This window comes from Eurytemora carolleeae, unplaced genomic scaffold (assembly GCF_000591075.1).
Source record: "Eurytemora carolleeae unplaced genomic scaffold, Eaff_2.0 scaffold378, whole genome shotgun sequence".
NCBI classification, from domain to species: Eukaryota; Metazoa; Arthropoda; class Copepoda; order Calanoida; family Temoridae; genus Eurytemora; species Eurytemora carolleeae.
The window spans coordinates 265,700-284,201 of NW_019396287.1; the positions used below are offsets into that span (position 1 = coordinate 265,700).

General features: G+C 31.9%; 1 protein-coding gene across 1 annotated transcript in view; it reads right to left on the reverse strand.

Annotated features, from left to right (window-relative positions):
• Positions 1–18,502, reverse strand: part of LOC111700183 (acetylcholine receptor subunit alpha-like) — a 32,366-nt gene that overhangs the window by 6,797 nt on the left and 7,067 nt on the right. The window contains exons 6-14 of the mRNA XM_023471022.1: positions 17,577–17,701; positions 15,822–15,834; positions 15,552–15,676; positions 13,461–13,522; positions 12,949–13,022; positions 9,238–9,340; positions 5,810–5,909; positions 4,070–4,206; positions 446–511 (exon numbers count right to left, since the gene is read on the reverse strand). Coding sequence (XP_023326790.1) covers positions 446–511; positions 4,070–4,206; positions 5,810–5,909; positions 9,238–9,340; positions 12,949–13,022; positions 13,461–13,522; positions 15,552–15,676; positions 15,822–15,834; positions 17,577–17,701 — 805 coding nt within the window. The remainder of the gene's footprint in view (positions 1–445; positions 512–4,069; positions 4,207–5,809; positions 5,910–9,237; positions 9,341–12,948; positions 13,023–13,460; positions 13,523–15,551; positions 15,677–15,821; positions 15,835–17,576; positions 17,702–18,502) is intronic.

Genomic DNA, 18,502 nt, shown 5'->3' on the forward strand with positions numbered 1-18,502 from the left:
TTCATTCTCCTTGTACCCCCGTTGTACTGTACTGTGTACATGCTGCTCTTGCTGTACATACTCCTGTACACCCTGTACATGTTGTACAGAGGAATGATACCCATGGATTTTACAGCTTGATGTTTCCATACTAAGTCCATTCTGGGCCCTGGAAATAAATATTATTAAGGAACTCGTTCTAAATATTCCACAAAAATAAAAAATATGAACATAAATCATTTTAGGAACTGTATTTTGTCTAAAAAATAACCCTAAGTGTTCACATTGAGTTGAAAATATTTAATCAAAATTTAATTTGTTCTTTTTAAAAACAGATTTATTTGATAAGTTTTAATTTTGTGCAGTTTTGAACTTACACGCCCAAGGACAAGAACCCAAAAGTAAGTTAGTGCCAAAAATGGGAGGGGGGGGGGGGGGGGTCCCAACATGCTATATTTCGTACTACCTGTTAAACGAGTGTGGTGGAGTATGAGTGGGAATTAATGGGAACTCATAACCATTACAAGGCGTTCTGAATAATATATATTTTTAAAAGAAATACAAAATAAAATATTGATGTTTTAAAAATATTTAGATTTTTAATTTAATTCCTCCAGAACAATAAATTTCCCTTAAAATTTTAAAAACTTTATGATGATTCTTTAAAATGGATATCCAGGATCCTATTCCGATTGGGCTTTTTTGTGAATATGAATATCTAAATAAGAATAAGAATATCTAAATAACAATATGAATATCAATATAATAATATTGATATCTAAATAACAATATGAATATCTAAATAAGAATATGAATATCTAAATAAGAATGTCAATATCTTTGCAAACAATGAATATCTAGACTAATATCTGAATGATTGAATTTAAATTTAATTGAACTATTTACAATCTGATTGGAATAATCTAACTCCGTGAACTTGTATCTGTTCTTGTATTTGTATGAGTAGTTTAAAGTATTAAGAAAATTTAAATTATTAAAAAATATTAATTATATATACGAAAGCATTGAATTGAATTCGACATGTATAAGTTGGTATATCTGAATCATTGATTTTAATTTTAATTGAACTATTTACGATCTGATTATTAGAGTAATGAAACTCCGTGAACTTGTAATTGTATGGGTTCTTTGGTATGAGTCGTTTTTAAACTTTTCTCCTTATAGACGTAACAGAGAAAATTTAAAGGTAGCGGTCGATATTAAATTCAATTGGATATCAGCCCATACCCCCTTTCATTTTTCACGAACACTCCCTTTAAGTCTACTCTTATTTCACTCTCCTAATCTATAGCTATATATCTATCTAATTGTCTATGCTCCGATATCCAATCTTTAAAACGATCATCCGAAAAGTTGGACAAAATTAATTCATTTGGGCGTTTCCAAGGAACCAAAATTCATCCATATATTTTTTCCTCATCAAATATTTATGTCATGAGAAACTCCTGAAATACAATAAAAAGATAATCTCTGGAAAAGGAATTGAGTCTTGGCCACAATTTTCTAATCACTATATCTTTGGAACCAAATGTTGTAGACCTTAGATATTTCAAACTATGAATTCTGTTAGATCAAGTAATCCGAGTTTGAAATATCAAAGGTTTAAAACATCGAGTTCTAAAGATATTGTGGTTTAAATATTTGATTTTGTTCCAAAGACTCAATTGCTTTATAGAATGAAGTACACCATTTTTTTTTATTTTCTTAGGTTAGGTCAGGCCTTCTGTGTGCCACAGAAAATGCCAGGGAAAAAATTAAGGTGTGTATGCTTGCAGGAGTTTTTCTTTCAGGAGTTTGTATTGCAGGTCTTTGTTTTTCAGGAGTTTGTAATTCAGAAGTTTGTCTTTTCAGGAGTTTTGATGTACACGAGTTTGTATTTCAGGAGTTTGTATTTCAGGAGTTTGTATTTCAGGAGTTTGTATTACAGGAGTTTGTATTTCAGGAGTCTGTATTTCAGGAGTTTGTATTTAAGGAGTTTAATTGTATTTTAGGAGTTTATATTTTGGAGTTTGTAATTTGGCAACACAGATGACAAAAATCGAATGTTTTAAAACAGTTTCGCTATTTGATAGTGTACTGTAAAAAGTATTCATTCTCTTTTTCCAATTAAACGATTGATTAATCTCAACTAAGCTTTAGGTGCTTTCTGTAGTAAATTGTCGTACACTGACCGAAGATAAAGTAATTTATTAGTTGATATTAATTGATTAAATGGTTAATTAATTGATTAAATGGTTAATTAGTTGATTAAATGGTTGATTAATTGATTAAATGGTTGATTAATTGATTAAATTGTTGATTAATTGATTAAATGGNAATGTCTCTGAAAAGAGAACGCGCGCACCGTGATCTTGCATAAAACGTGCTGAGTCAACTCTACACTAGGTAGTCCAGAATGGACAGTATGACTGAATGCATGTACAGTACATGTTGTACCAGCTCGGATAATGCAACTTTTATTAATTGCGTATTTTAAGCCCATCCGAAAGTAGTTACATAATATTATATTTTTGTATCGCAATTCTTTTATCTTTTATTCTTTTGTTCAAGTTTTTCGAATTCTATTCTATTATTATCCGAAGTGAATGAAAGATCATGATTAAATCTATTAAATTCGGTCCCAGAATCAAGCAAGGAAGAACAAGCTGGTTTTTAAACATATGAAGAGGCCGAGTTTAAAGAATTTAAGGCGCAGCTCAAATATGTGTGGTTCTATTTAAAATTGTATATAATGTTTCAAGATTTAAGCCGGCGATTAATTAAAACCAGTTTTTGGCGGATTTGAGACGCTGCTAAAATTTATTAAATTCGGACTCGGGAAGCATAAAAGTAAGAAAAGAACCCAATGAATTCCGTACAGTCGTCTCTGAAGTCTCTTTTTTGGTTAAGCCTGTAGCTGTATCATAGATTACCCCACTGGTCTTTTAGCCAAATAGAGCATGCGAAAAGTTGTCAATGTAATTAAAGTTTTATATTTGGTTCAGCATTATGTGAATAATTAAAAAAGTGTGTCTATTAAAAGATGAACAAAACCAAGTACATTAATAATTTACACAAAGATTTTCTAAATAGAAGAGATTGTGTACAAGGAAAACCTTTGAGTACAACTTTTCATTTTTATACCAAAATGCATGCTTTCGTTACAACTGGATGCATTTCTTTTTTGTTTTAAGAAAATATTTGTTGTGAAATTTATTTTAGTTTGTCATGAATCCACCCTGTATCTCAGTTTGTCGTGAATCCACCCTGTATCTATATTTGTCGTGAATCCACCCTGTATCTCAGTTTATGAGTTGATGAAAGGTTGAAATTTGATTTTTAATTTAATGTGCGAAATTTGTAAAATAAGAAATATTTCGTTGCAAAGAGTAAATGCATATCTGTGATATATTGGAAAAAAGTCTGTAATGTTTCATCTGAAAATACATCAAGAGAAAAGCCAAAACCAATATCATAATGGGTTTCAATACCCCGCACCCCCCACCATTCCTTTCCTTCTCTTCAATCCCTTCCAAAGCACCCCTTGTAACTTTAAAAAAATTTCTCCTTATTCCAGGGGAAGAAAGTTCCAAAGCAAGATTTGGCTCAAACCTGACAGCGAGAGTCAGGTTTGTGATCAAAAGCAGGATTTGGAACTTTCGACCCCTGCTTTTTAAAAACGAATTTTAACTAATAAGACATAAAGAATGTGTCAGATCTTTCAGAACTTTACTCCCTATTCCAGGGTAAAAAAGTTCGAAACCAATATTTTACTCAAACCTGACAGTGAGTGTAAGGTTTATGGTTAAAAGTAAGATTTGAATTTTCGACCCCTGCTTTTAGAAATTTAAATTTTCTTTTAACTAACCAGACTCAAAAAAGGTGCCAGATCTTTCCCTTGGATGTCAGCAATGATTTTTTTGCTTATATTTATAAAACGTCATATAAACCTAGATAAACTGGTAGTTTTCAAACAGATTATTAATGCACGCATTAAATAATATTTTAATTATTTCTTGTTTTCAATGACAAATTAGAAAGTATTTTTTTAACAAAATTATTCTGACAAATCTCTATAAAATGAAATTACCTAAATGTATCCAAGATCATTGTGAAGAGAACAAATTTACCAAGGAGGGGAACTACGAGGGAGGTTGGCGGGATGATCTCTGCCAGGAGGAGGAAGAACACGGTTAGAGAGAGAAGGATACTTATAGACAAGGACACCTAAAACCAAGGTTGTATAATTAGGTTGGTTACTCTCGATGCGCTCCAATGTACGGAAAATGTCGTCTTCTAAGATAGATAGATAGATAGATAGATGGATAAAAACCTAATATAACCTCATTCTCGCAAAATTTGAAATCTTATTTTAGAATAATATAAAATCGCAGAAAACAAGCAAAAAATGTATTGTCTTTAGGTATAGGAAAAATGAGGATCTCATAAAGAACAAGCAATTATGAAAATAGATTTCTACTTTCCTTGGAAAAATCATAAGGACATACATGGCAAATATAGATAAAGATATGAAAAACTGAAAAAATCACGAAAATATGCTCTTTCCTTGTTTTAGAAAAAATATGAAAAACTGAAAAATTCACGAAAGTATGCTCTTTCCTTGTTCTCTTTCATGCAAATTTTCTTATTACTTGAGTTCATACATTTCAAAAATTCATATTATAAAAAGACTTTTGAAAGAATTAAATCATCAAAATAATAAAAAAAATGTACATACTTTTGCTTTACTGCTCATATAATTTTGAGTAAAAATAGCTTCGCGGATTTTAGAAAGGGTTTATCAGAATGCCTATTAAAAAAATAATAATTTATTAAATGTTTTTGTCTAAAATTAGACTACCAAATAAAATGCTTTATTATATGAAGGATCTCGCTATTCCCCCTTTATTTGACTCACTCTGTGTGAAAATCAAAGAGAGCTGCATTTATGGGAAAATTTGAAAACAAAATAATTGAGAAATATTGGCTCATATTTGTATTTTGTAAACTGGGCAACAGTTTTATTTGAGAACAAATATGAAAATCAAGAGATATTTGCATATTTGTATATTAAGATAGAATACTAATATACCTTCTCCCCGCTATCTGAAGGAAGGTGAAATACTACTATACCTTCTCCCCGCTATCTGAAGGAAGATAAAATACTAATATACCTTCTCCCCTCTATCTGAAGGAAGGTAGAATACTAATATACCTTCTCCCCGCTATCTGAAGGAAGATAGAACACTAATATACCTTCTCGCCACTATCTGAAGGAAGGTAGAATACTACTATACCTTCTCCCCGCTATCTGAAGGAAGGTAGAATACTCATATACCTTCTCCCCGCTATCTGAAGGAAGGTAAAATACTAATATACCTTCTCCCCGCTATCTGACGGAAGTTAGAATACTAATATACCTTCTCCCCGCTATCTGAAGGAAGGTAGAATACTAATATACCTTCTCCCCGCTATCTGAAGGAAGGTAAAATACTAATATACCTTCTCCCCGCTATCTGAAGGAAGATAGAATACTAATATACCTTCTCCCCGCTATCAGAAGGAAGTTAGAATACTAATATACCTTCTCCCCGTTATCTGAAGGAAGGTAGAATACTACTATACCTTCTCCCCGCTATCTGAAGGAAGGTAGAATGTTAATATATCTTCTTCCCGCTATCTGAAGGAAGGTAGAATACTAATATTGCTTCTCCCCGCTATCTGAAGGAAGGTAGAATACTAATATACCTTCTCCCAGCTATCTGAAGGAAGGTAGAATACTAATATACCTTCTCTCCGCTATCTGAAGGAAGGTAGAATACTAATATACCTTCTCCCCGCTATCTGAAGGAAGGTAGAAGACCAGCACTGTTAGGAAAGATATTCCCATACAGGGTATTATCAGGTTCACTGTGTAGAAAAGGGTTTTCCTAAAAATAAAAAATTATTTTAAATTAAAAAATGAAAAAATCATTAATTTTAACAAGAAAATTGCTTTTAGATTATAGGTTTGTGGCAACTTTCTAAATGTGCAATTTCTTAAGTCTGTTCTAGCCGCAGCGCCCTCCCCAACTGTATCCTGCCACGCCTCAGGCAATTACTAACCCTATACATACATTTGGGAAGTTACCAGTTGGGAAGTTGCCCTTGGGAAAAGGCCTTTGGAAAGGTAACTAACACCATTCTTTTAGAAATAGGGTTTGACATAATTCTACTTAATTGAAATGATCATGCATTAAACAATTTTTCAAAAATCTTGCCCTGACTGTCCCTTGTCCAGTAAATATTCAACCAAGTACAGGGTGTCCCAATAAACATGGGAATTCAGTGACGAATTCGAAATCGTCTTTTTAAATAATTCTTTGATTTAGTATAGTGATACCTACTGGGAAAGCTGTAATCTATAATAGTTTTGTCTGCTTTGTTTACTTTTTGATTGTTTATGTTTTGACTCCATACGGTTGTACTTAGTAAAACAAGAAAATTGCAGTATACAAACAGAGTAAACTTGTCCGTCTACACTGTTCATCTTGCAGAGACATTATAGACACATCTTTACAGCCTTTTATCCTTTTCATAAAATAAATTCTAGCAGACATAATAATATTACGGATTTTGAAATTAGGTATTACAATGGTAATTCATAACAAAGACGATATCCAATTCATCACTGAATTCCCATGTTTTTTGGGACACCCTGTATAAAAAGCCCTCCATAGAGTTTACTGAAAAAACTCCTTCCTTGAAAATTCTAGAATAAATGTAAAACTATAAATTTCTAAGTTTCAAGTTGATAACACACGTCATTTTCTTCATAGTTATACCTTCATCTAATTTTCAACTTTTTCAAAAGAACTAATTTTAACAGATTTTTACTAAACATTTAATCAATTATCGTAAATTAATAACTAAAAATTAATTAGGTAACAGGAAAAATTGATTGGCGGCTTCTTGGTAACTAATAATTTGGTGACTAAAATTTTGGTAACTAACAATTTGTATGATTGAAACCTTTGATTCACAATCATTGTTTGTATATTTATTTGTTGAATACATAGAGAGAAAAGCAAACAAAAACATTTCTTAAAAGTTTAGCATAACAAATCCGCGAAAACTGTTTGTAAACTCGGCACCCTAGCCTGTCCTAACCGCAACGCTCGCCCAGAAATTTTCTTAACCTAACCTAACCCCACATATCGGATATAACTGTATTAGTTTTGATAAATATGGCCACAGCGCTTGGCCCCCAAACCTATCCTAGCCGCAGCGCTTGGCCCAGAAATGGTCTTAACCCAGTCTTTTCCAAAATTTCGGCTAACAATTTATTAGTTTGATAAATAAGTCGCTCGGCCCAGATATTGTCTTAACCTAACCTAACCCTACATATCGAATATTACTGTATTAGTTTTGATAAAAATGGCCACAGTGCTCGGCCCCCTAGCCTGTCTTAGCCGCAGCGCTCGGCCCAAAAATCGATTTAACATAACCTAACCAAATTGTGAGGTTACCAAATTGTCAAGTTACCAAATTGTTAATTACCAAATCGTTAGTAACCAAATTGCGAGGTTACCAAATCGTTAGTTATCAAATTGTTAGTGGCCAAATTGTTAGTTATCAAATTATTAATTACCATATTGTTAGTTACCAAATTGTTAAATACCAAATTATTAGTTACCAAAAATCCGCCCATCGAAAAATTTCAAAGAGACAAAACTCGGAAAGGAAGTTTTCGGAATAACGCTTTCCAGAATCCAGGTTGTCTTAGTCGTAGTGTTTTCAACATCAAAATCCATGGAATCTTTATTGATCCAACATGATGTGGATGGGGTTCGTTTTCACACATTCAAGGTTTTCTGGCTTTAAATCCAAATCCGATTTTCTAAAAGTTTGCTTTTATTACATTAAGGTAAACCTTAACACAAGATTTTAAATAAAACGATTTATCAAAACGATTTTGAATTATGAACAAAATGTTCGGGAAACTTTACATTCTGTTCGCAATTTTGAACAACATGTTCAGGTTCTTCTGAAAAGTTTGTACTGAACTAAAGAAAACTTCAAGCGATGTATATATTATTCTACAGAAGATTATCAGTTATATTACGGAATAATATTAACATCATTTAACCATGCGGAGTAAATAATGGAAGGGAGATATGACTGACGCGGTTTGCCCTACCATAATAAACAAAATAAAACATAAACATTATAAACTTTGTATGCTGGGTTGTCCCCCCCCCATACGATCCTTTCTTCTTCTTTTCCTCTCTATTCTAATACCTTTCCTCTATCTACTACTTTTCATTTTCCTCCTTTTCCTTTTATTTGGTTTTACTTAAATTAAACATGTATGTTATCATATATCTATATGATTATACATGCTTTGCAGACGGTACTTCATTTGTATATGAAATATTCAGAGTAGGTTATTGTATACGCGGTAATTGTACATCAGACAAATATTTCTTATTCAAATGAGGTACCATCTACAAAGCATGCATAATCATATGGTAGGGCGAACCGCGTCATATATCCCTTCTATTATTTACTCCCTGCATTTAACACATAGAATTAATGCAGTACACATTTCTCAAACGTAACATAAGAAACTTACATATATGTTTGCAATGACATCAAAAATGTGTGTTTAGTGTTTATTGATAAGAGAGTATCTACAGAGATCTATTAAATAGTGGTGTTAAATATTCCTACCTCCTCATAGTGATGTTAAATATTCCTACCTCCTCATGGTGATGTTAAATATTCATACCTCCTCATGGTGATGTTAAATATTCATACCTCCTCATGGCGATGTTAAATATTCCTACCTCCTCATAGTGATGTTAAATATTCCTACCTCCTCATGGTGATGTTAAATATTCCTACCTCCTCATGGTGATGTTAAATATTCCTACCTCCTCATAGTGATGCTAAATATTCCTACCGCCTCATAATGATGTCAAATATTCCTACCTCCTCATAGTGATGTTAAATATTCCTACCTCCTCATAGTGATGTCAAATATTCCTACCTCCTCATGGTGATGTTAAATATTCATACCTCCTCATGGTGATGTTAAATATTCCTACCTCCTCATGGTGATGTTAAATATTCCTACCTCCTCATGGTGATGTTAAATATTCATACCTCCTCATGGTGATGTTAAATATTCTCCTCATGGTGATGTTAAATATTCCTACCTCCTCATGGTGATGTTAAATATTCCTACCTCGTCATAGTGATGTTAATTATTCCTACCTCCTCATAGTGATGTTAAATGTAATATCCAGGTATGGTTCATCACAGCAAGTGTAGAACTTAACATTCCTAGCTGCAGGTACTCCCAGAATATCCCACTCAACTGAAATCATAAAATCATATACAATACTTTGCTTTTGTCTGTCTGGGTGTTTAAACGTTTATTGGATACAAACAGACAAACAAACGACTGAACTGTTTGAGTCCAACTTTTATGTGGGGCCTCACATGACCCCGGCCAGGGAAGGTTTATGGATGCTCAGAATTTTAAAAAGGTGTCTCCAGATATACAAGCCGCTATATTGTTTTCGTAATCCTTACCTGAACATTTTTGAGGATTTTTGTTTACATTAATGTAAATTCAAATTTTGAATTTTGACTAGGGCTATTTTCATGTGTCATTGCTTGCATGTATAGCAATATTCTATAATTGGATAATTAACATTGAAACATATTTTTTTTTTAATGATGGCAGATTTAACAAAATTTGGTAAAACTTTTCGGAAATGGAAAAAAGGTTTTTTCCTAACTTTGACCAACCATACACCTTCCCTGGTCGGGATTACCACACCAAAAATGGACCCGTTTGGTTCAGCTGTTTTGACGTAATAACAACATGACGTAATAACAACATGACGTAATAACAACAACATTGAAGACAACACTTCAAATTCAGGCGTAAAATTGTTTGATACAGGGTATCCATCGAGGATGAGACTGTAAAAAGACGACTTGAAATTCTGAAAATATTTCAAGGTTAAATTACGTCTTCTGTCTAGAAAATAGTCTTTTTATGACTTTTTTTATAATTTAGCAAAGGAAAAAATAAGTTTAATGTCACACACGCACCTTTGCCTTTTTAGTAAAAGTAATTCAACCTATATGAAGCTTAAAGTCCGGCTAGTCTTGTCCATAGAGTTAGGTACAGTACAAACTGGGACCGGAAAGGTTGACCCGGCTTGGAAAATTTAAATGTACTACGGCTGCCCGTGCTTCGGGAAGCATCAATTTAAGAAAACCGATTCAGTATTATTTCCGTATAGTCGTCTCTGAAATCTCATTCTTTGTGGGAAACCCTGTATCTGAATCAAGTAACCCTGTATCTGAATCAAGTAACCCTGTATCTGAATCAAGTAACCCTTTTCAATATTTTTTAAATATTTTGAAATAACTCAATATTTCCAAGATGAATGTTGATAAATTTTAAACTATGCAAATCCTCGAACAATGAAAAGATTTACAACGTGAAGCGTTATGAGAATATTCACATGAGTTTAAAGAAAATAGTTTTAAAACAGAAGAAGAAAGAAAGTTCTGAAAGTATTATTTACGTTTTGAAATCAGTTTTTAAATATTCAAGGTTATTGGAGTTTTAAAAGACTCCAAGCAAGAATCTGAAATGTTAAACCTATTTCAAAATTGTGCGATCGAAAAGTTTGGTTCATTACATTATGCAAAAAGTTTACTCTGACCAAAATTATACAAAATTATACAAAAAGATTTTTCTAAACAAATGACAAAATAACCGTTACGAAAAACCGTTTTGATAAACCGTTTTGATAAACCGTTTTGATAAACCGTTTTGATAAACCGTTTTGATAAACCGCTTTGATAAACCGCTTTGATAAACCATTTTGTTAATATCTTTTGTAATAGAAAAAATAAATGCAAACTTATAAAAAAATCGAATTTTACTGATTCTGTTAGAGCACATCTTAAGCGAAAATTCATTGCATGATGTTTAAAAAACTAGTTCTTTTTTAAATAAAACTATATATTGCAGAGCAGTAATATAATTGGTTATTTTTGTCAAAAGATGACATCAAAATATTTAAATATTATATCAAAATATTAAAATATTATATCAAAATATTATTTCTATTTTAAACTTTAAATCTTAAAGAAAGCTTTGAAATATGAATAATATAGAAATTTCTAATTTTTTTATATAAAATTTATAATTAAAGTTGTAAGGGGGGGGGGGACAAAATTTAATGAATTGTAGACGTCGCTAAACACCCACCACCAATTCAAATCCTGAATCACAGATCCAAACCTCATATTTACATTGGAATCTGTGATTCAAATTTGAACCGGCAGTCGTATAGTTTAGCGACCTAGCTCAAATTAATTAAATTCAGTCAAGGAGCACAATTTTAAGGATAGTCGAGTAGCGGATAAAATATATTTTTCATCATATTTCGTAAACTCTATTTTTCATTGTATTTGCTTTATACAAACATAAAAAAATAAACCTTTCAATAGAAAAATCGAAAATCTTCACTTTATAGTGTTTGATGCTCACTGCGTACTGCAAAGTAGACACAAGGGAAAAGAAAAATCACTGGTACGACTTTGTGATTTCGTAGTTCCTCTAGTTTTGATTTTATGCACAAGTATCAAATCTACGAATTTATCCAGTTGGCGGTTACATAATAGAAGTTTGAGTAATTTTGTTTTTCTAAACAGTTTTTTAATGAAAGGCGTTATTATTATTGGAAATATATATGATTTTAATTTCAATTTCCTTTTGTTTGAAGCGTGCTAGTTATTATTTACTTTTGTTTGAAGTGTGCTAGTTATTATTTACTTTAGTTTGGCGTTTGCTAGTTATTATTTACTTTAGTTTGGCGTTTGCTAGTTATTATTTACTTTAGCTTGGCGTGTGCTAGTTATTATTTACTTTAGTTTTGCGTGTGCTAGTTATTTGTATTTTGGCTCTTGAATAATCTAACTTACTGACTTTATAATTACATTCCACCGATTGAAATACACATTTGCATAGTTTTAGATATTAGATACATTATATCTACAATTATAAATAATTTTGACATAAGAATTGTAAATGCAAAGAAAAAACTGCTAAAGGCTCTGAACCTAAATTAAAAAAAATAACATAATGAAATATTAACAAATATATTTCTATTCTTTAAAGTCATCTAAGCGCAAGATTCTTTCTTCTAACTTAGTTTTTCTCAAATTGGCTCCATTGAAGAACCTTTATATGTAAAACACTCAAATCCTTTGCAATGAAAATTTGACCATGTTTAAAGGTTAGATTAGATTTTTTACAATAAATCATAATTCATGAACTCAAATGTTTTTTCGACACAAATGTTAAAAATCTAAAAAAAATAGATTTTTAGCCTATGTTACACCCCATTACATGGGTTTAATAAAAAATGTCAGTGAAAAAAATAATTTCAAAATAGAATTTTGGAAAAAAATAAAAACCGAAAAAAAATAAGACTTTTAGACTCAAATTATGGTTTAAAATAGTCTAATAATTAATATGTCTGGTGTGCATACAACTAACTATACAGACTCATATTTCAATTGATAATTAGTGTTAATAGTTACAGCTAACAGGTAAACAATTAGCAGTATAACACCATCAAAAACACATAAAATTACTCAAATGCCGTCTTCCAATTTCCAGATATTCTTATTTAGAACAAACAACCTTTTTGAGAACGAACGATATTTTAGAGAACGCACAACATTTTTTATGAACAATGGTGTCGTTCAGAAATAAAATAACAAACGATGGACGAACGACTTGGATCGTTCAGAGGAATGAGAAAACGAACGAAATAGATTGAAAAGGAATTATATTTTTGAGAACGTTCAAAATAAAATTGGTCGTTCACGAACGATGAAGGAACAAAATGGAAAAAAAACCGAACGCGTCCATCTCTATTCTGATTTTACCTGATTTATAGAACTCCTTGAGATCTATTCCAATTTCAACAATGTCTGGGGCTTTAGACTCAAGCTCTTCTTTACTAAAGTAAAAAAAAATATTATACAGGGTGTCTCAAAAAACAAACTGCTATAGCCTCATTTTTGGACCAATTTTGACAATTTTTGACATTTTTGATGTCTGAACGAAAAGAAGTAATCTGGTGCTTTAAGCCATATTCAAAATGTCCAAAATCGTCAAATTTGGTCCAAAATTAAGGCTTAAAATTAACCTAAACACTAAACAGTCGAAAATTTTTTTTTTTGCACCGTCACCCATACACCCACCCTTTTTCTTCTTACATTTTTAAATACGTTAATAAAAATTAGTTCTTTTTTCAAATTTTTCCCCAAAAAGTACTTTTATTGTGAAACTTTCCACCAATGTCTTGTGAACATAAAAATACATTTATAAATTATGCTAAACATATTTGAAGCTTGTTTAATGTCACAAGTGTCAAATAAATGTAAACAATAATAACCTGGTTGTTGCTGTTTTATGTCCAGTGAGAGGCATTTTGTCATCTTGATGTCTCAAGTCTACCTAAACAAATTCAATTAATCTTTAAAGGGAGTGACCGGCAATGCATGGTGGTTGAAGTGAATTATTGTGGACACATTCTTTAGGATTCATTTGAGACATAAATGACGTTTCCACTATTCATATTTACTGAGTTTGATCGCAAAGTCGACTTTCATAATCTTCTCATGAAAATGTAGATACATTTTAACAATTAAATAAAGTAAAAGCTATCTATCTACCTTATGAGCAGTGTAAATAAAATTGTCAGAAAGGAGAGAAAAAAATTTAAAAAATCAAGTTAAATATTTAGTAAATATCATGAAGCATAAAATCAGGTAAAAGAACAACGANAGACTAGATCTTAAATCATGGTTGGGTTGAGACTAGATATTTAATCATGGTTGGGTTAATACTAGATCTTAAATCATGGTTGGGTTGAGACTAGATATTTAATCATGGTTGGGTTGAGACTAGATCTTAAATCATGGTTTGGTTAATACTAGATCTTAAATCATGGTTGGGTTAATACTAGATCTTTAATCATGGTTGGTTTGAGACTAGATCTTAAATCATGGTTGGGTTAATACTAGATATTTAATCATGGTTAGGTTGTGACTAGATCTGAAATCATGGTTGGGTTAATACTAGATCTTTAATCATGGTTAGGTTGTGACTAGATCTGAAATCATGGTTGGGTTAAAACTAGATCTTTAATCATGATTGGGTTGAGACTAGATCTTTAATCATGGTTGGGTTGAGACTACATCTTAAATCAGGGTTTGTTTGAGACTACATCTCAAATCATGGTTGGGTTTAGACTAGATCTCAAATCAGCGTTGGGTTGAGATTAGATCTTAAACTAGTCTTAGTTGGATTGAGTCTTGAGCTTGAATTATTGTTTACTTAAGACTAGATCTTAAATCAGGGTTAGGTTGAGACTAAATCTTAAATCAGGGTTAGGTCGAGACTAGATCTTAAACCAGGGTTGGGTTGAGACTAGATCTTAAACTATCCTTTAAAAGCATTTGATATTTGCTATGCATGTTCAAGCTACTAGATATTGTCGTTGTTCAATGGAGCCTAAAGGAAATGATGAATGATTGTTTATGTCTCCTTGGTTTCTGAATGTAAACTACTTGGATAGTGTGTCTGTTAACCAATTCAGTTTACATTGTTCAAAAAATTATCTTTATATTAAGGAGGATCACAGGAGAGCTTTATGAAAACAGTTCCAAGCTATCAAAGCTCTCCTGCTGCAGTAGTTCTACATGATTTTTATTTACGAATGTTTTGTTAAAATCTGTTATGATTTATTATTACTGCAGAAAATATATTAATTGATTATTGAATTGGTATTTGCCTAAATAAAGGCTGGCTGACTAGTTTAACTAAGATATGTTTACTAAAGCTGCATGAGAAACAATTATGACTTAAGTGACAATTGTGCAGAATTTTCTGGTAATCTTGGTTCCTGGTAACTTAAAACTTTTCTATTTCTTTGCCAAATATTTTAATTTAGGCAGTATTTAAGCCAACTCCCTAGTCAAAGGAATTGAGTCTTTGCTACAAACTCAAATTTTATAATCCCTATATCTTCGCAACCTGAACTTAGGTTATGAAATCTTAAAGAATTAATTGTTTGAAATATCTAAGGTCTACGACATTGGATTAGAAAGATATTGGGATTTATACAAAATCAAAGATTGTGGCAAAAAAACTCAATTCCTTTCACCTTAAGATCGGCATACTTCATGAGTTTTGGGTCAGGGTAAAGTTTCATCCTTTGTGGATAACCCTGTACCTATATTCCACTAAACTAACCAAAACCTATCCTATATACTATCCTATATACTATCCTATATACTATCCTATATACTATCCTATATACTATCCTATATACTATCCTAAATTCCACTAAACTAACCAAAACCTATCCTATATACTATCCTATATACTTTCATTTATACTATCCTATATACTATCCTATATACTATCCTATATACTATCCCTAACAGACCCTATTCCGGCGTTTTTCAGCTGAAAACTGTACCTGGAATCCGTCGTAGGTCCAACTTCCGAACTTCATGACGCAGGTCTGCTCGTCGAAGGGGAAGTACTCGACGTCCATCTCACAGGAGGAGTGGTAGATAGCTGGAGGCTTCCATTCAACTAATCCTAACATATACAAAGAAAATGAGTCTTTGTCCCAAACTCTGATTTTCTACTTTCTATATCTGTGCAACCCTATGTCGTAGACGCCTTAGATATTTCAAACTATGAATGCTGTTTTGCCAAAAAAAGTTTTAATCCCTTTGCAAACCAATGTCGTAGACCTTTTATAAGGAAAATTATACATACTATTAGATAAAATAGTTGGAAATATCAAAGGTTTACAATATCCACGGTAAACTAGTTGTCCAGTGAATCTGAAAATTAGATAAAATAGTTGGAAATAAGTTTCTTAAAACTAAAACAAATGAGACTTAAAGGGACTGTAAAGGAAAAATGAAAGGGGGTATAGGCTGAAAGCTAATCACTTTAGCTCTTGATTGCGACCCATGAAAGTTTTATCTGATGTTCCTGTCTCGAGAAATTGATATAAAACTGTGTTAAAATTATACGAAAGTTCATATATGTAAAATTGATAAAATCTTAAACTTAAATCACGTGACCAGAACTATCACCAATGGCAGAGCAGGATACTGGTCACGTGTCTCCGCCTGTATCACGTGACCACTTTACTTCTCTGCCATTGGTGGAATTTCCGGTCAAGTAATACGGACGTATTAATAATATTATGAATGAAATCTATTAAAAATAGAAATAACAAATATAAAAGTAAACCTAATTTACAAATAGCTTTCTCTGGGATATCATCGTTTTCAGATTGGTTGCTTATTTGCTGAATATGAGCTTTTTAAACCTACTACTTTTATACAAAATTGTATATATATTGATTTTCGTATAAATTTGACAAAGTTGTATATCAATTTCTCGAGATAGGAACATCAGATATGACATTAATGGGTCGCGATCGAGAGCTAAAGTGATTGGCTTTCAGCCTATACCCCTTTCATTTTTCCTTTACAGTCCCTTTAAGTGCAGAATTTTTGCAGACATTTTTTGGTTATCTTGGTTCCTGGCAACTCAAAACTTTTGTATTTCTTTGCCAAATCTTTTAATTTAGGCAGTATTTAAGCTGACTAGGGGTCAAAGGAATTGAGTTTTTGCTACAAACTCAAATTTTATTATTCCTATATCTTTGCAACCTGATGGTGTAAACCTTTGATATTTTGGACTAAGATTATTTAATCTTAAAGAAATAATAGTTTGAAATATCTAAGGTCTACGACCTTGGGTTAGAAAGATATTGGGATTTATAGAAAATCAAAGATTGTGGCAAAAACTCAATTCCTTTTACCTTAAGATCTGCATACGTCATGAGTTTTAGGTCTTTGGTAAAGTGTCATCCTTTGTGGATGTAACGAATTCTGCAGTAGCTGTATCGCTAACTATCTACCTTACTATGTTATTCATATTTTGCATTATAATTCTATCTTTATCTTTTGTAACCTGGCCGGTCATACCGGCCCGTATAACCATGTTTATAAATAAATCAGTTGAATACAGACTCTCGTTCAGTAGAGACGGAATCAGCTTGGTTAGACTGATTATTAGAGTAAGATGTGGTTTAGCCATACAGCAGTCAGGGTTGACTGACAATTAGAGTTAGAGGCAGTTTAGCAATATAAAGATTAAGTGAGGAGAGACAGGCTAGATTAGTACATGGCTAACCCTGGACCTAAATTCCACTAAACTAACCAAAACCTATCCTATATACTATCCTATATACTATCATTTATACTATCCTATATACTATCCTATATACTATCCTATATACTATCCTATAAACTATCCTAAATTCCACTAAACTAACCAAAACCTATCCTATATACTATCCTATATACTTTCATTTATACTATCCTATATACTAGCCTATATACTATCCTATATACTATCCTATATACTATCCCTAACAGACCCTATTCCTGCGTTTTTAAGCTGAAAACTGTACCTGGAATCCGTCGTAGGTCCAACTTCCGAACTTCATGACGCAGGTCTGCTCGTCGAAGGGGAAGTACTCGACGTCCATCTCACAGGAGGAGTGGTAGATAGCTGGAGGCTTCCATTCAACTAATCCTACCAGATACAAAGAAATTGAGTCTTTGTCCCAAACTCTGATTTTCTACTTTCCATATCTTTCCAACCCTATGTCGCAGACACCTTAGATATTTCAAACTGTGAATGCTGGAAAAATAAATATCAAAGGTTCACGCCATCAAGTTTCAAAGAATTAAAAAATTAGATTTAGCTGGAAAAATATTAATATTGTAAATGCGTCTTGTTTTTGTTTCTGAAATCTGTTTCAATGTTTATAAACCTCAATGGAACATGTTCAATTGCAATTACTACTCAATTGCAAACAAACCAGCTGCAATCCATATTGTGTGGCAATCAAAATAAGTTGCCAATCAAACATGGATGTATTCTTCATCCAATCAACTTACAACTTACAATCAGCAGCAATTGCAATTAATACTCATTTGCAATTAATACTAAATTGCAATTAATACTCGTTTACAATTAATACTCATTTGCAATTTATATTCATTTGCAATTAATACTCATTTGCAATTAATGTACTCATTTTCAATTAATACTCATTTGCAAATAATACTCGTTTGCAATTAATATTCATTTGCAATTAATACTCATTTGCAATTAATAATCGTTTGCAATTAATAATCGTTTGCAATTAATACTCATTTGCAATTAATACTCATTTGCAATTAATACTCATTTGCAATTAATACTCATTTGCAATTAATACTCATTTGCAATTAATGCTCGTTTTCAATTAATACCCATTTGTAATTAATACTCATTTTCAATTAATACTCATATGCAATTAATATTCACATGCAATTAATACTTATTTGA